The 14,208-nt window shown below is 43.5% G+C and overlaps 2 protein-coding genes across 3 annotated transcripts in view; one reads left to right on the top strand and one right to left on the bottom strand.

Annotated features, from left to right (window-relative positions):
- The window catches only part of Lcp2 (lymphocyte cytosolic protein 2), a 44,634-nt gene extending 36,614 nt beyond the window's left edge, over positions 1 to 8,020 (top strand). For both annotated transcript variants that reach the window (XM_074057764.1, XM_020164386.2), the window contains exons 20-21: positions 663 to 818; positions 2,934 to 8,020. In XM_074057764.1, coding sequence (XP_073913865.1) covers positions 663 to 818; positions 2,934 to 3,056 — 279 coding nt within the window. In that variant the 3' untranslated portion in view covers positions 3,057 to 8,020. The remainder of the gene's footprint in view (positions 1 to 662; positions 819 to 2,933) is intronic.
- Positions 4,112 to 13,666, bottom strand: C16H5orf58 (chromosome 16 C5orf58 homolog). Its single transcript, XM_074057765.1, is given in 5 exon segments — positions 4,112 to 4,420; positions 4,422 to 4,501; positions 7,784 to 7,874; positions 8,595 to 8,672; positions 13,521 to 13,666. Coding segments are annotated over 4 exon segments (270 nt in total). The 5' UTR covers positions 8,640 to 8,672; positions 13,521 to 13,666; the 3' UTR covers positions 4,112 to 4,366.
- Between the last annotated feature and the right edge of the window lie 542 nt (positions 13,667 to 14,208).

The following is a 14,208-nucleotide window of genomic DNA, read 5'->3' as shown; positions in this document are numbered from 1 at the left end:
AAAAGCCACTCCTGATTCAGAATAGAAGAGGGAGTGGTTTAGATGAATCCTACTAGCTAGCTCTATTTTTAGATTTTTACTGTGTGGTATTATGTTGCAATAATCCATTGAATGAAAATTTAAAGTACAGGACAAATCATAACACTGATTTAGTATTAGGAAAAAATGATGATAGTAATACAATCTATATTCAATTTTGTTCAGGTGGATGAAAAGCTCAATCTAGAAGTCATGAGTTCTTAAACAGTGTACATTTCATAGGCAAATGGGTGTTTTCTGACTGCAGATCTGGAAGGGAAGAGTTAGGGAATTAACTCCCAGAAATAAGAAGATGATGTCTTGAATTAACTACAGTAGTCCTTATTTCTCCTGGATCTTTAAACACTCAACCACCTGTTATTGTTTTACTACTGAAAAGAAAAGGATTTGTTATTTTTATCAAGAGGCTTCGAGGAGGTTGACTTGGGAATTTGTTACAATCTCTGCTGCCTCTCTTGATAACAAAGAAATCCAGGGCACCAGGGGCTGTGGCTGTTGGGGAACTGAATTAGTTAACTCAGCTGACAGCTTTGCAGACCCCTAGAGGCTTGTCTGCTGCTCTTATAGGCAACACAAGTATTGACTTTTATTGCTTCTCTAACAACAAGAATTTACTCTTTTAGGATGGCACTTTTCTGGTTAGAGACAGCTCTAAAAAAACAATAACCAACCCATATGTCCTCATGGTGTTGTACAAAGATAAAGTTTACAACATCCAGATCCGTTATCAGGAGGAAAGTCAAGTTTACTTGCTGGGAACCGGACTCCGAGGGAAGGAGGTAAGGACTTCAACTTTCAATGTTCCCCCCATTCTCTTTTTGTGCCTTTCTGCCATCGACATGGGGCCTCACTTAACATTTCTGGAAGTGCATGCTATCCAGAAACATTAGAGTTAAATCACATTAGTGAAGCCCTTCATTTACCAGAGGGAAATAAAGTATAATCCTAATAGAGACCAATCCTGCCAGAGGGGGCTTTCTCTTTTTATCTGCATTTCCAAGTAATCCAACAACACAGGTATAACTGTTACTGGTGGATGGGGTGTTCCAGGTGTTTCTTGGTTGTTTGGGTACAGCATCTAAGATTAGGATGCTGGCCCAGGTGCAGCAAAAGCACCACAAAGGGTAGGAAGATAACAAGGGAAGATAGCAAGGAATGATTCAGTAGCAAAGTAAAAGTTCACCTTGAGGTGTGAGGCAGGTCACAAGGTCCAAGTTAAGGCTGAGTGTGTCAAAGCTGACGGGGTTTGGGGTTTTATTATCAACAGGATGGGGTTACTCGATGGTACAAAAACTGAGCCCTGCCCCATGGCCTCCCCAAATAGGATGACTGTGCAGTGGCTGCCCAGGTGTGTGAAGTCACCCTTCGTTTGAGAAGATGAGGGCAGGCACCTGTGCATTTGATCCTCTTTGGCCTTCCGTGTTGATCCCTGCCTGTGGAAGTTCTTGTGGTGCTCATTATACCCTCAAGGCACAAGCACAACCTCCATATAGAGAGGGGGCTCCATAGGAAGATATAGGGCCATTGTCTTAATCCCTGGCAAAGCAGAGGCCATCTGGGGTTTTAGAATGGAATTTTGTAGCCGGGCATTTCCTTGGTCACACACATGTCAACTAGCTGCCTATGCTCACATAGCATTTAAAATTTAAAATGTAGGTTAGCATTTAATTTTTTAAAATTCAGTTAGATGGTGTCAAAGACTAGTCTCTATTATTGACCTCGTGATGTAGTTTTCATGTAAGATTCCACTGTACTACTTAGAAGGCTGTGTTGAAAATATCAGCTAGGAAAGAAGGGAACTGGAACGCGTGCCATGGCAATGACACCTGGGTTGTTTCTTACTAAACACAGCTTTGGCTCTGCAAAGATCGCCAAATTGTGAAACAAACATTCCTGTTTGACCAAGGTTTATATTCTCATGCCAGTCAACTTTTTGGGTGGTAATCAGAACTGATGTGAAAGAAACCCTCAGGGCTGCCTTTTGCAAAGGAAACTAACAACTATGTCCCAAAACGTGTTCTTCTAGTTTCAAGTGCAGGAGGAAGAGCAGCTCAATTAAATATTAATCCAGAGTGAGAAACAACTCACCCATAACTTAGACTTCAAGCCAGATACTTTTAAATAACACCAATGTCAGTGAGTGAAGTATTTGAATCACTTGCTCACTCTGGATATGGCTGCATAGGCTCTCTCGAGGCAGAGTGATGCAGACCCTCCAAGGTTTCTCCTGCTCTGGTGTGTAAACACACACTGGCTCCGGCTGCCCTGCAGCGCAGTGCCTCAGCAGTTGGTCTTAGAGGAAGTACAGAATCCCATTGAGCTGCCTATGTGACCTTTTTTTGCAGTACTGGGGTTTGAACTCGGGGCTTAGTACTTTCCTGTAAGTACTCTACTGCTTGTCACTCCCTTAGCCCCCATGTGACTTCTGAAGGATGAATGGGGACTTCTCCCAGTCTGGTGAATGGAAACAGGGTGATCCAGGATGCAAAGACTTAGGTACTGGGCCCTTGTGAGTGAGTTGAGCGTGGAGGTAACTGCGGGGCACACAGAGAGCAGATGAAGAAACTGGTATACCATGTTAGCAATACCATCTCTAGGCAGCAAGAATGATGCCTAACCTCCCGATTCCTTATACCTCTAACACTATTGACTGGTGAAGTAGGGATACAGAAAACAAAGCCAAAGAGACAAACTGAGGCAAGGGCATCCTAATTAGAATATTTGGGGTAAGCGATCCCTTATTTGCAGTTAAGAAATCATCTTTTACCTATGATTTGTTGTAAGTTTTGTAACTCGGATAGGCAAAATAACACAGATTGAAAGAGGGGAAAAAAAAAGGGATAGTCATGCTATCCATTCCAATGTTACTTACCTTCTTATTTTGACTTTTCCAGGACTTTCTGTCTGTGTCAGACATTATTGACTACTTCAGGAAAATGCCACTCCTGCTCATTGACGGGAAAAATCGAGGCTCGAGATACCAGTGCACATTAACACATGCCGCAGGCTATCCGTAGCAAGCCAGGCCAGCAAAGGAGCCTTTCTCTTCCCTCTGTGTAACAGGAAGGTCAACCCATCTCAGAGAACAAAGGCTTAGGACTGAAAGATGAACATCACTCTGGTAGTGAATCGTGTTTAGAAGACAAACTGAAGCTTATTTTCAAGTGTCTTGGTTGAAAGGGACAGAAATTAAGAAGTTTTAGGATAAAGTGTTCTTTTCCATTGCTGTCACTGATTATTGTGGGAATCTCGTGTTTTTCATGACTGGTTCTTGTTCTCTCTCTCCACGCACTGACAACTCTGTTCGTTCTTCTGAACCTCGCACCTCTTTTGCACAAGCCTTATGACCCTAGCTGTACTGATCACCACTGCTCCAGCCCTGGATTGTGATAAACACCTTACCAAATCCAGGCATCAGGGTCCCTGTCTGAAATATTAAATGTGGATGCCAAAAGGCAATGTAACCTGTAACTGTCTGCTACTACTCTTCTACCTTCCTACTTACCACATCGAGGGAACCAATGTATGACAGGAGAGACTGAGGTCAGCTCACACAAATACAACTAATAGACCTAAGATAGATTCTTGGAGTCCCTGAGATCTATTTCAGCTATGGACTTCCAAGTCACATGACCCATGTTTTAGCTGGTTGTGTCTGGTACTTGCTACCAGAAGAGTTCTGATTAGTCTAAACTCATGTGACCCATTAATAATTTGGTAACTCTTTGTCAACCTAAGCTAAATTCAAACATAAGTAAAAGATAGCAGTGTCCCATGGCCAATTTCCTATACATTCTTTCCATCACCATCAATGAAATAAACCAGTCACTTTTTTTTTTGCTTATTCTGGGGTTTGAACTGAGGGCCCTGCATTTGCTAGGCAGGTGCTCTACCACTTCAGTCATGCCACCAGCCCATTTTGCTTTTCAAATAGGGTCTTGTGTTTATGCCCAGGCTGGCCTGGACAGTGATCCTGTTTATACTTCCCACATAACTAGGATGACAGGTGTGTGCCACTTTGGCTAGCTTTTATTGGTTGAAATGGTATCTTGTGAATTTTTTGCCAGAGCTGGTCTCAAACCACAATCCTTGTGATCTCTGCCTCTAGGATCAGAGGCAGAACCTCTGATTACAGAGCACAAACCACTGTGTCACTCTTCGAAACATTAAAACAACAAAATAGACTTCAAGAACATGAAATGCATATTTACAACTCTAGGTTATTTTTTAGTAAGTATATTAGTAAATGTAATTCTCCCGATATTTAATTCAACAAAAAAAAGAACAGAAATTCGCAATAAATAAAAAGAATTACAGATTCTTTTTATCATTCAAAGAATACATCTGGTGTTTCAGACTCTTCAAACAGGGGGCTTTGTTGTTTCTGTCTCCTTTAAGTCTTCCTCCTTCATAGGTTGAGTAAATTGTAGAGTAAGGTCACAAAGCAGCAACTGGGAGAGTTCTAAGACAACACAACAGAAGACATGTTGTAGCATGTATGTATTAAACAACTATTATTGATATTTCCTGATGTCTAATTCAGTTTTTCAAGTGATTACTGACCAAACCACAACTTAGATGTGCCCCACTACGACTTCAATTCCTAGGCATGATGTGAAAGTTGACTACAGAGGGTCCTTATTTCAACTAGTCAGCTATCCACCTTCCTACACTGCGACTTGATTTATGCAAGTTTGATTTTACGGTTTTAAACTTATTTTTATATTACACATGCACATAGTATGAAGAATCAGATAGATCTGTAAGACATGTTGCCAAAATTAGCAGTTCCTGAAAACAGGAACTATTTTCAACTTTTTCTTAAATCTCATTTTGATCTTGTTGTTCTTGTTGCTTCAGGTATGTCTGCTAGTTGTTTTGGGAGAAGGGTGGGGGATTACTATTTAACTCTGTAACTCTAAGTGGCATGATTTTCAGTATTATAGCTATTTCTGACTAAAGAAGATTAAGGTAGCTCTTTTACTCCTGCCTGCCCCCCATACACTTACAGGACAGTGTTTGCTAGCTCCGTATTTAATGCTTAGATTTTAATCATTTTCACAGCTCTCTTGTAAGCATGACATGCCTTTCCTGCAAGCTACCTTCCAACCAGTTAGTAACTGTTTTATTTTTTTCATTGTTTGAACCTACAAAGAACATATCCCAAATGTTTCCCAGATGAGTAAATCTCCAGTCTGTACACTCAATACCTTAGCTATTCTAGCTAGTCTCCCTTCTCCTGGAACCTTCTGATTTGCTCTGTCCTCGACTGACTTCTTGCTGGGACTGCTGTGCAACTCCTGTTCAGTGAACGTTCTTCACCATTATCTGAAGGACTCCTCTTTCACCTCAACCTCTGTGGAGTGCTCTTTTTCCAGAATTCCTGTGTATCTTTCCTGGTCTGCTCCCTTGTTTGGTAGAATACAGTAAACAGTTAAGTTCTGGGTAGGGGGTTATGTATCTAAAATGTTCTGTTTGCTAATGTTCCATTAGTACATTGACTGACTACAGAAACTGAGGTTGGAAATCCTATTTCTTTAGATTTCCAAAGGCATTGCTACACTGTCTTCCAGCTTCCAGTGTTGCTATTGAGATGTTTCATATGATGCTAATTTTTAATCCCCATCTTCTCTTGACTGATTTTTTGTTTTATTTTGTTCTCCCAAGTATTCTGAAAATTCACAATATTGTGCCTTGGTATGCATATATGTTCCTCCATTGTGCTGGGATCTTTCATTGCTGATACCCATGCCCTTCAGCTCTGGGAAGTTTTCTCAGGTTATTTTTTCCTCCCCATTTATGGTGTATGAACTCTCTAACACCAGAGGTATTGGCCTTCCTTCACTGACCTTGTTATTTTTGCCCTACTAACACTTTACATCTCCATGCTAAGCGCTAGGAATACCCTTAAAGAGCTTACAGTTGAGCAGGGACAGAAAAAGTAAGCAAACATACAATTACAACAGTGAGGTAGATGATATGGAAGAGTAGAATGGAAAACATGCCAACTCAGAAAAAAGTTTTCCAGTGTAAGTGGCCTCAACTAATAAGTAGCAGTTAACTTGGTATGGTTATAGTAATGGGATTTCAGATGTGTGTTCAGGCTCAGACACAAAAGCGAGTATGCAAGGGCATGCAAATTGTCCAGAGAGCAAAGTATGAGACTGGAGAAGCTGGCAGGAGCCTCATCGCAAAAGGCTGTCAAGTCTACTCTATGAGCTTTGGACTTTATCCTGATAAAGGTTAGTTAATGAAGGTTTTCAGCAGGTTTGCATTTTAGAAAATCTTCATTGCAGCACTGAGACTGTTTTTGAGAGATGATGAATTACACAAAGCTAATCAAATCTGTGTATGTCAGACTCCTCAGAGCCTTTTAATAGGCACTGTGAATTTGTAAGAGAGATACATAGCATAAAGCACTTCTCAAACTTATTTGACCAGAATAACATGGAGTCTGTTTTATTGCACACCAAAAATCTCTTGAGACAACAGGGTTCACAGATCAAATTCTAGGAAATGCTACCTGGGGAGAATGCAGAAAAAGCAGAACGCTCACTCACTATTTGATGCCTAGCTAACAGTCACTCCCCACTTCTTGGGAGCAGAACTTGACTGCATTTGATGTGCTCTCCCTAGGTCCAGCACTATGTTCTGACTCGTCCAAAATGGTCTTGGCAGTCCCATTCCCCTTGGTAGTGGCTGCTGGAGGCATTCCCATGTGAAGCAACCTGGCCAATGACGGGAAAGGGGAAATGTGCTGGAGGAAGGCTCACCTAGAGACCTAGGTAGAGGGAGTGTCTGTTACAACCACCTTGGAAGGTGCTGACCATGAGCATAATAAAGTGAAAAAGAGACAGCAGAAAGACAGACAGAACCTGGTCCTTGATGAAGTCTTTAAACCTCTTAATTAACTTCAGACTGCTTTCCTTTAGATCTTGCTCCTCCTTATTGTATAGGTCATGTTAAGTTGGTATTTTGTTACTTACAGGTGAAAGTCTCATAACTGACACAGAAGCTGTCTGTAACTATCCAAAAGTTGTTGTAAGAAGAGTTGCTAGACATCCCATGTGGTTTTCATGGTTAGAAAGAGAGCCCACAGATGAAAGGAATAGGGGAACCAATTTCAGATAGTCCATAAGGAAAAACAGTCTAAAATGAAATGGGTTAACTGATGAGACACAGAGTTCCTGAACACAGGCAATGTTTGGTCAAGGATAGATTATTTCTAGAAATATATAATCATAGAAATTTTACATGCCTAGAATAAAAAATAACAATGTATCTGAGTGGTGGATGACCAAACACTATGGTCTTAAGGTCTACCGTTACTCCATGAGTCTGTCTAATATGAAGAGCCCTTCACTCACAGAATCAAACATAATTCTGAACTTGGAATGAGCTTTAGGAGCTCAGCAAGGATTTGTGGATACAAATGTTGAAGTTTGTAGAATGTGACAGTCATTTAATAGTGCATTGAAGGGAAAGAACAGAGGTAGATTTAGAGAGGTTAGACAACGTGGTAAGCTTGTTAAGTGTCAGAGAAAGGAATGCAGGTCTGCTAATTCCCAGTCAATGCTCAAACCTAATTCATTATAGATCTAGTTCATATTGTAGTGCAAACATTTCTTAATACAGAAATCCTAACTAGTGGGAAAAACACACCCTGGCAGATGCACAAATTAACCTTACCATTTGTTTTGCAACAATGACATGCCAACATTTTAATTTAGTCATTCCATTTTACCTTTCATCTTCTTCACCTCTGCAGAAATTGTTTTCATGTTTTTAATTATGGCTTCCACCTTTTGCTTATGGTCAATAATATTCATACACACCTGATTGTAAAAGAAACATAACGTGTAAATTTTGTGTACCTTAAAAATACCTAAAGTTCAGGTATTTTTAAAAGAAAAAGCCTGTTACTTCAGAACTGAAATAATTGTGAACGTATCTTTATAAATGGTTCTAACTTAGGAAGGCATCAGCCTGCTTTGCATTTTTTCTATTGAAAACCACTCCAACTGAATTCTTACGCTGAGGTTTCTTCTTTAAGCAAACCATATCCACAAGATGGGGCCCTTACAATGGAAATGAAGATTCCCCTTTTCAGAAAGCCCAGCACTATAAACTATCTCATAATTCAGCAATTGTGGAAGAGCTTCTTTTTTTTTGTTTGTTTACATAAGTTAGTGCTTCTAACACTAATTTATTCTTGAATGACAGGGCCTATTTATAATTTAAGTACACAGTAAAACTCAAAACAAGATTTGATTATAATCACTAGCTAAGAGCATGACAAAATGATGACTATGAAGTTAGGGCAACACACATTTTCATTTTGGTTAACTGAAATGTATGCTTCAACACCTGTATTTAACCAACTGTGTTCAATACACATCTATAGACAGGTGGTTCAGTAGAAACTAACTAAGTCATTCACATCTCTCAAAATGACTTGAAAAATAAACCTCATTTAGCACAGACAACTCCATCAGTGTGAAAGCTGGGCATTTCCTGATGAGGCTGTTTGTCCAGAATAATGAAAACAAACTAACCAGTAAGTCATTCTTCGCCTCTGCCTTCTTCTGACACCCAGGCATTTATCCTATTTTTTCTCGCTCACTTCAGAGCCACTGGAAAAGATTTTTATTTGGCAACATCAATGAATAAAATCCACTCCTCAGACCCTCTCTGCTAAAAAGAGACTGCCAACAATCTTATTTGGGCGTGCCCAGATTCAGGTTTGAGGGAACATAATTTAAAACAAAACAAAACAGTAATGCGGGCGAGTCAGGGTAGTGACCCAGCATAAGCTGGGCACAGGTGGCTCACGTCTGTAATGCTAACTGCTTGGGAGGATCAAGATTTGAGGCCAGACCGTGCAAAAGTCTCTCTAGAACACCCCCCACCCGCCCCATCCCCCGCAGGATGGACTGGAGGTGGGGCTCGAGGGGTACAGCACCTGCTTTGCAAGTGCGAAGCCCTGAGTTCAAAGCCCAGTTCCATCAAAAAAAAAAAAAAAAGATTAAAAACATAAACCGAGCGAAGCTAAGTGGATAGGGTTGACTCTGCGGGAAAGGGAGGGCGAAAGGAGGGGGGTGGCGAGGGTCAAGGAAGAACTTGGGGTGTCGGGGCCCCTACATTACTCAGGGCAAGCGGACGCCGTGGAGCGCTGCAAACCCCGGCGGGAAGTAGGGGCCACTGGGGGGGTAGGGAGGGTCGGAGGCCACCAAGGCTCCGACCGTTGGCCAGGGGTCCCCTGGGCAGCTTTTCCCCCCATAAGCCAAGCCCTTCTCCTGGGCCCCACAACACCCACAGGGACCCCAAACCCTGCTGCCCGCCGCGTCCCGGGGCCTACACGGTCCGCACCCACTCAGGACCACCGAAACGCCCATCTCCCACGCAGGGTGGGAGGCCCTAGCCCAGCCGGCGGGGAGCCTGAGGCACGGCCCACAACGCTCGGCCACTCGGTCCACAGCCTCCCCTCCCAAACCCACCCAGGACGGTTGAAGCCGGACGCTGCCCAGATCCACCCTGCCCGCCCGCTGCTGGCGCTATGACAGCTGGGTAGGGAGGGCACGCGGTAACAGCGAGGCCGGGCTTCCTGATTGGACAGCGTCTCCGCCCGCGGCACTCTGATTGGTCCGTTTTCTCGCCCGTGGCATTGTGGGAACGATAGGCCCCGGCAAAAACCCCCACACCTCCGCTGAGCGGGAAGGTTCTGGACGCCAGGCTGCGTGTGACGCAAGCGGCCACGTGGGTAAAGGGGGCGCTGACGTCTTCTGGGTGCGGTAGGAGCTTCGTGGCTCGCATCCACGTTCGGGATGGTGCTGTGATTAGGTTGCTGGTGCTTGACTCGCTCCCGTCACTCATGTGGCTGCGTGGACGCAGGTGAGCCGTGCAACCATTCAGGGACCTCATCTGCACCTGTGCTATGGAATAACTGACTTGCAGTGCTATTTTCGGGGGTAAGTGAGGCACTTCATTACAGGTGCTTGCCAGGTGGTAAGTGCCCCATAAATATTAGGTATTGCCATTCTTACAAATTTTTTAAGGTGGGTTGAGTACAGATGAGCTGAGAGAGGTCGGGTGGTTTCTTGCCAGGTGGAGAGGCTTGGATTCAAGCCATCTTTGCGTCTTACAGGGGGATCTCCACTGCAAGATCTGGGCTGGAGACTTGGTGCCCAGGTGATGTCCTGGACTTGGTGACAGGTCAGGGCCCAGCAGAGCTGCTGGGATGGTCTTTGCCTTCTCCAAGCCTCCCTACAACACACTGTAGCACCATGAGCCAGGCTGGCACTGTTTGTTGCTTATTTATATTCAGGTTTTTCAAGGCAGGCTAGCACAAACTGAGACTTTCCCCTTGATATGATCAGGAGGATTGAAAGAATTGGAAGAGGAGTAACTCACTGTGTGAGTCCATGTTCAGGGCCTGTGCACCACATGCGACACCCCTCATACTGCTAGCGGTACATCTCCTGCATTTTGGAATCTGGGATTCGATGCTCTGCAATGATCCTTGCCCTTCCAAGACTCCTTAATTTCTGATGTGCTGTTTATCCATGTCACAGTTCCTGGGGGAGTTGCTGAAATACCCCACCCAACCCTAGTGTCACACCAGTCTCTGTGTCAGAGCTTTCCTCACTGAAAGCCCTCATTTTGATCTAAACACTGCTCTCTTGTTTCTGTGATGTGTGCTGAGCGTTTTTCATCTAGTTTTCCGAGTGATGAGTGAGGACAGAGGAGGTGCAGAAAGAGCTGGGAATGTTCCTCGAGCTCTCATTGTGCATCACATGTTATGTGATGAGCTCTGAAGTAGCTGTCATCCCAGCCACATGGAAAAGAAGCTTAATCTCAGAGAGCCTAATTCATTCTTCACAGGCCAGGCCAGGGCAGAACCCAAACGTTCATCCTGGCTGTGTGCTTCTGGGCCCTTCTGACGTTTGCTCTCTGTCAGGTTGCCTCCTAGAGCACTTGCTGTGACCTGCATTGTGTCCCTGTCACATTCATATGTGGAAATCCTAATCTCCAGGACCTCAGAATGTGAGTGTATTTAGATACAGGTCCTTAGAGAGGTGATCATGTTAAAGTGGGGGAATTATAGTTGGCTCTATACAGATCAACTAGTGTCCCTATGAAAGGAGGAAATTTGGACACAGAGAGACACCAGACCTTGTGTGACCAAAGCAGGGAGATGGCCATCTGCAGGCCAAGGAGAGAAACCTCAAAGGAAGCCAAACCTGCTGAAGCCTGACATTGGACATCCAGTGTTACGGGGCAATACGTCTTGTATCAGCCTCCTGGTCTGGGTTACTTTGTTATAGCAGCCTAGCAAACTAAGACAGCATCTCTTGAAATAGTAAATGAGTATATCATGACTTCCAGATGTTTTGAGTTTCCTAGCTGTTTGAACTTGAGCATATATGTAAAATCGTGTCCATACAAGCACACAAATGACCAACCCGGGGTGAGGAACGTTTACTTTCTGAATTAAGGACATGAACAATACAAAACAAGAAGAACTGGCCTCACTGTTTTATAAAAAAGGATAATCTAACATCAAAGCAGAGTAGAGCTGTGGTGGTGTCAGCGACAGTGGTGTCAGCCGCTGCACTGGTGGCAGCAAGGGTGACAATGGCAGTGGTGATGAGAGGGAAATGAAAAGTTCCAGAGAGTGACCAGGACAAAAACCACAGAGAGCAGAATCAGCAGAGACAAAGAGGCCCGGTGGCGGCAGAAGGTGAGAGAGAGTGGAGAGGCGAGGCTGAAGACAGGTATCTGTAGAGAGCCAGAGAAGAGAAATTGCGGCCACTGTCAAGGGCTGAGGATCCTGACGTCCTGGGACTTGGCACTGTAGGATAAGGGTCCCTGCACCGAAGGGCTATAGGAGCTGTACCACTGAAAGGTGCCACCTGCTGTTGCTTTCTGCTGCTGCTGCTTATTGAAGCTGAGGATTACAGAAACTGCTAAGAACCAGGATTACTAGCACTGGAAGAGCTTCTCCTTGCTGACCCACAATTCCTCTCCCGACAGAGCAAAAGGAACCAGCCAGCTGACTGGTAACAGGAGAGCACTGACTACTTCTTATAAATAAGTTCAAACTACTGTTATTTGGAACAGAACATCATTAAACCTTTCATTCCTCTCAGAGAATCAACTTTGTATTTGTTTAAAACAAGCTATAAGAGGAAAAACAGATCAGACGCTCAGAAAAACACAAGCTGCATAATCTGTAAAATCGTCTTGGAGCAGTGATGACTGCTGTTCTAGTCTTTCCCCTCCTTGAGTAACTGTAACACCTTTTTGTTTCTTTCCTAAGAAAATAAACCTTTAAAAGCCAGAATTGCCATTTAAGGCTTGAGACTGTTTTAGTTGAGGCCCTAAAAGAAAAATCCATCTTCCTTAATAAGTCTGCAATTACAGCACTTTGCTAGCTCCCAACATAGTTGAAGTTGTTGATTCTGTTAACCAAATAAAGGAGATTAAAAAGATGGTAAGTCCCCCACAAAGAGAAAAGCTGCTGGAGAACAAGGAGATTAGATGCTTTATGGAGCTCTGCGAGAGCCTCGGTTAGTTTTATTACAAATTCTTGACATAAAGCCTTGGTTTCCAGAAAACAAATGGAGAGAGTTTCCTTACTTCTGCTGGAGCTCAGGGCTTCCTTCCCTCTTCCTGCTCATCATCAGTCAGAAGCTCTGGCCTTGGTGTCTAAGGACAGCTGCCCACCTACCAGCTCGTCACCTCCTCCTGAGTGTGTCTTTGGATAGTCCCTGGATTCACACATCTGGGAGGATGCAACTCAGCACATATTTGGATCACTACCTGGACAGCACAGCCAGGCTCAGGAATTCAGGGAGAAGCCTCTGGATCCAGACCCCCTGGCTTCCCCATGGCCACTACATGGAGGAAGCAAGAGGCAAGAGGAGGGTGTCAGCCTCTGAGGACTGAAAGCAAGGCTGGACCCACTGACCCCTGCTTCTTCCAGTAGCTGATGTCACTTAGCCATTGTCTTTTTCTCCAGGGGGAACACTTCTGAAACACAGATGGTGTTAATGAAAGTCTCCATTGCTCCTAAATTAGCAAAGTGTTTTTACTTCTAATTCAGAAATTCCAGTTCGGCATCAACATTTCCCTCTGAAATAGGAAGCTACCCAGTAAGGTTGCCAGATAAAATACAGAATATTCAGTTAAATTCAAATTTCAGAGAAACAGGAGATAATCTTTTAGTGTAAAGGACCTGGATATTATAGAGCACACACTTAGACTCAAAATTTGCTTGTTACTTGTCCGAGAGTCACATTTAACTGGGAATCCTGTATTTTTATTTGCTGAATCTGGCAAACACTGCAACCATAAAAACAAAACAAAGAACAAAAAGAAAGCAAACTGTTGAGACCTTGTAGATTCGGTAGGCATGGAAGCCAGAAGAATGAACACTGGAATTCCAACATGATGTTCAAAATATTAACACAGATACTTACCAGGTCAGAATTGGCTCTTCTCCTCCTTCAGCATCCCTGTGAGGCAAGCCAGAAGTGAGGGTTTCCAGATATCAGAAGGACAAAAGCTGACAATACTCAGCAAGGCACTCTGCTGTCATCATTGCTGCCAGGTCTCTGCGTCTACAGTGCCTTCATCCAGCAAGGCATATTCCTGACACAAATTGTGTTCGTTTCCAGAGACCCACCAATCAGAGAATACCTGTCTCTGTCCCAAAATAAAATCTGTGTGTGATTCTATGTCAGCCATCCATCCCCCACAATACATCCTCTGTGTATTAAAGACATAGATCGTGACTGGATGTGGTCTCCTCTGGGCATTGCCCCCACCCCCATCCCGTGCCCTCCTCAGCCAGCAAGGCTGTAAAAAATGAGCATCTTTATGAAAAGACATATTAGTTCATGAGTCAGTTACACTAGAATATAATGTGCACTCATCTTTTGTTACAAAGAAGGAATTTGTGCATAAAAGCACGTTTGAAAGGACAGTCACCTAAGTGTTAGCAATGATTACTAACCTTTATGTTTATGGGACATAGAGAGATCTTTTTTTTTTCTTTATGTTCACTTAGTCTTGTTGTGATTTTAACCCAAAACCCTATCTTTGTTTTAAACTCTTCAGGACATTTCTCAGCACGGTCCATCAGTGACTTTAAAGCAAACTTTATAC

The sequence above is a fragment of the Castor canadensis genome, chromosome 16, assembly GCF_047511655.1.
Source record: "Castor canadensis chromosome 16, mCasCan1.hap1v2, whole genome shotgun sequence".
NCBI classification, from domain to species: Eukaryota; Metazoa; Chordata; class Mammalia; order Rodentia; family Castoridae; genus Castor; species Castor canadensis.
The sequence above is the reverse complement of the archived record's forward strand: the minus strand, read 5'-3'. Positions and strand labels throughout refer to the sequence as shown.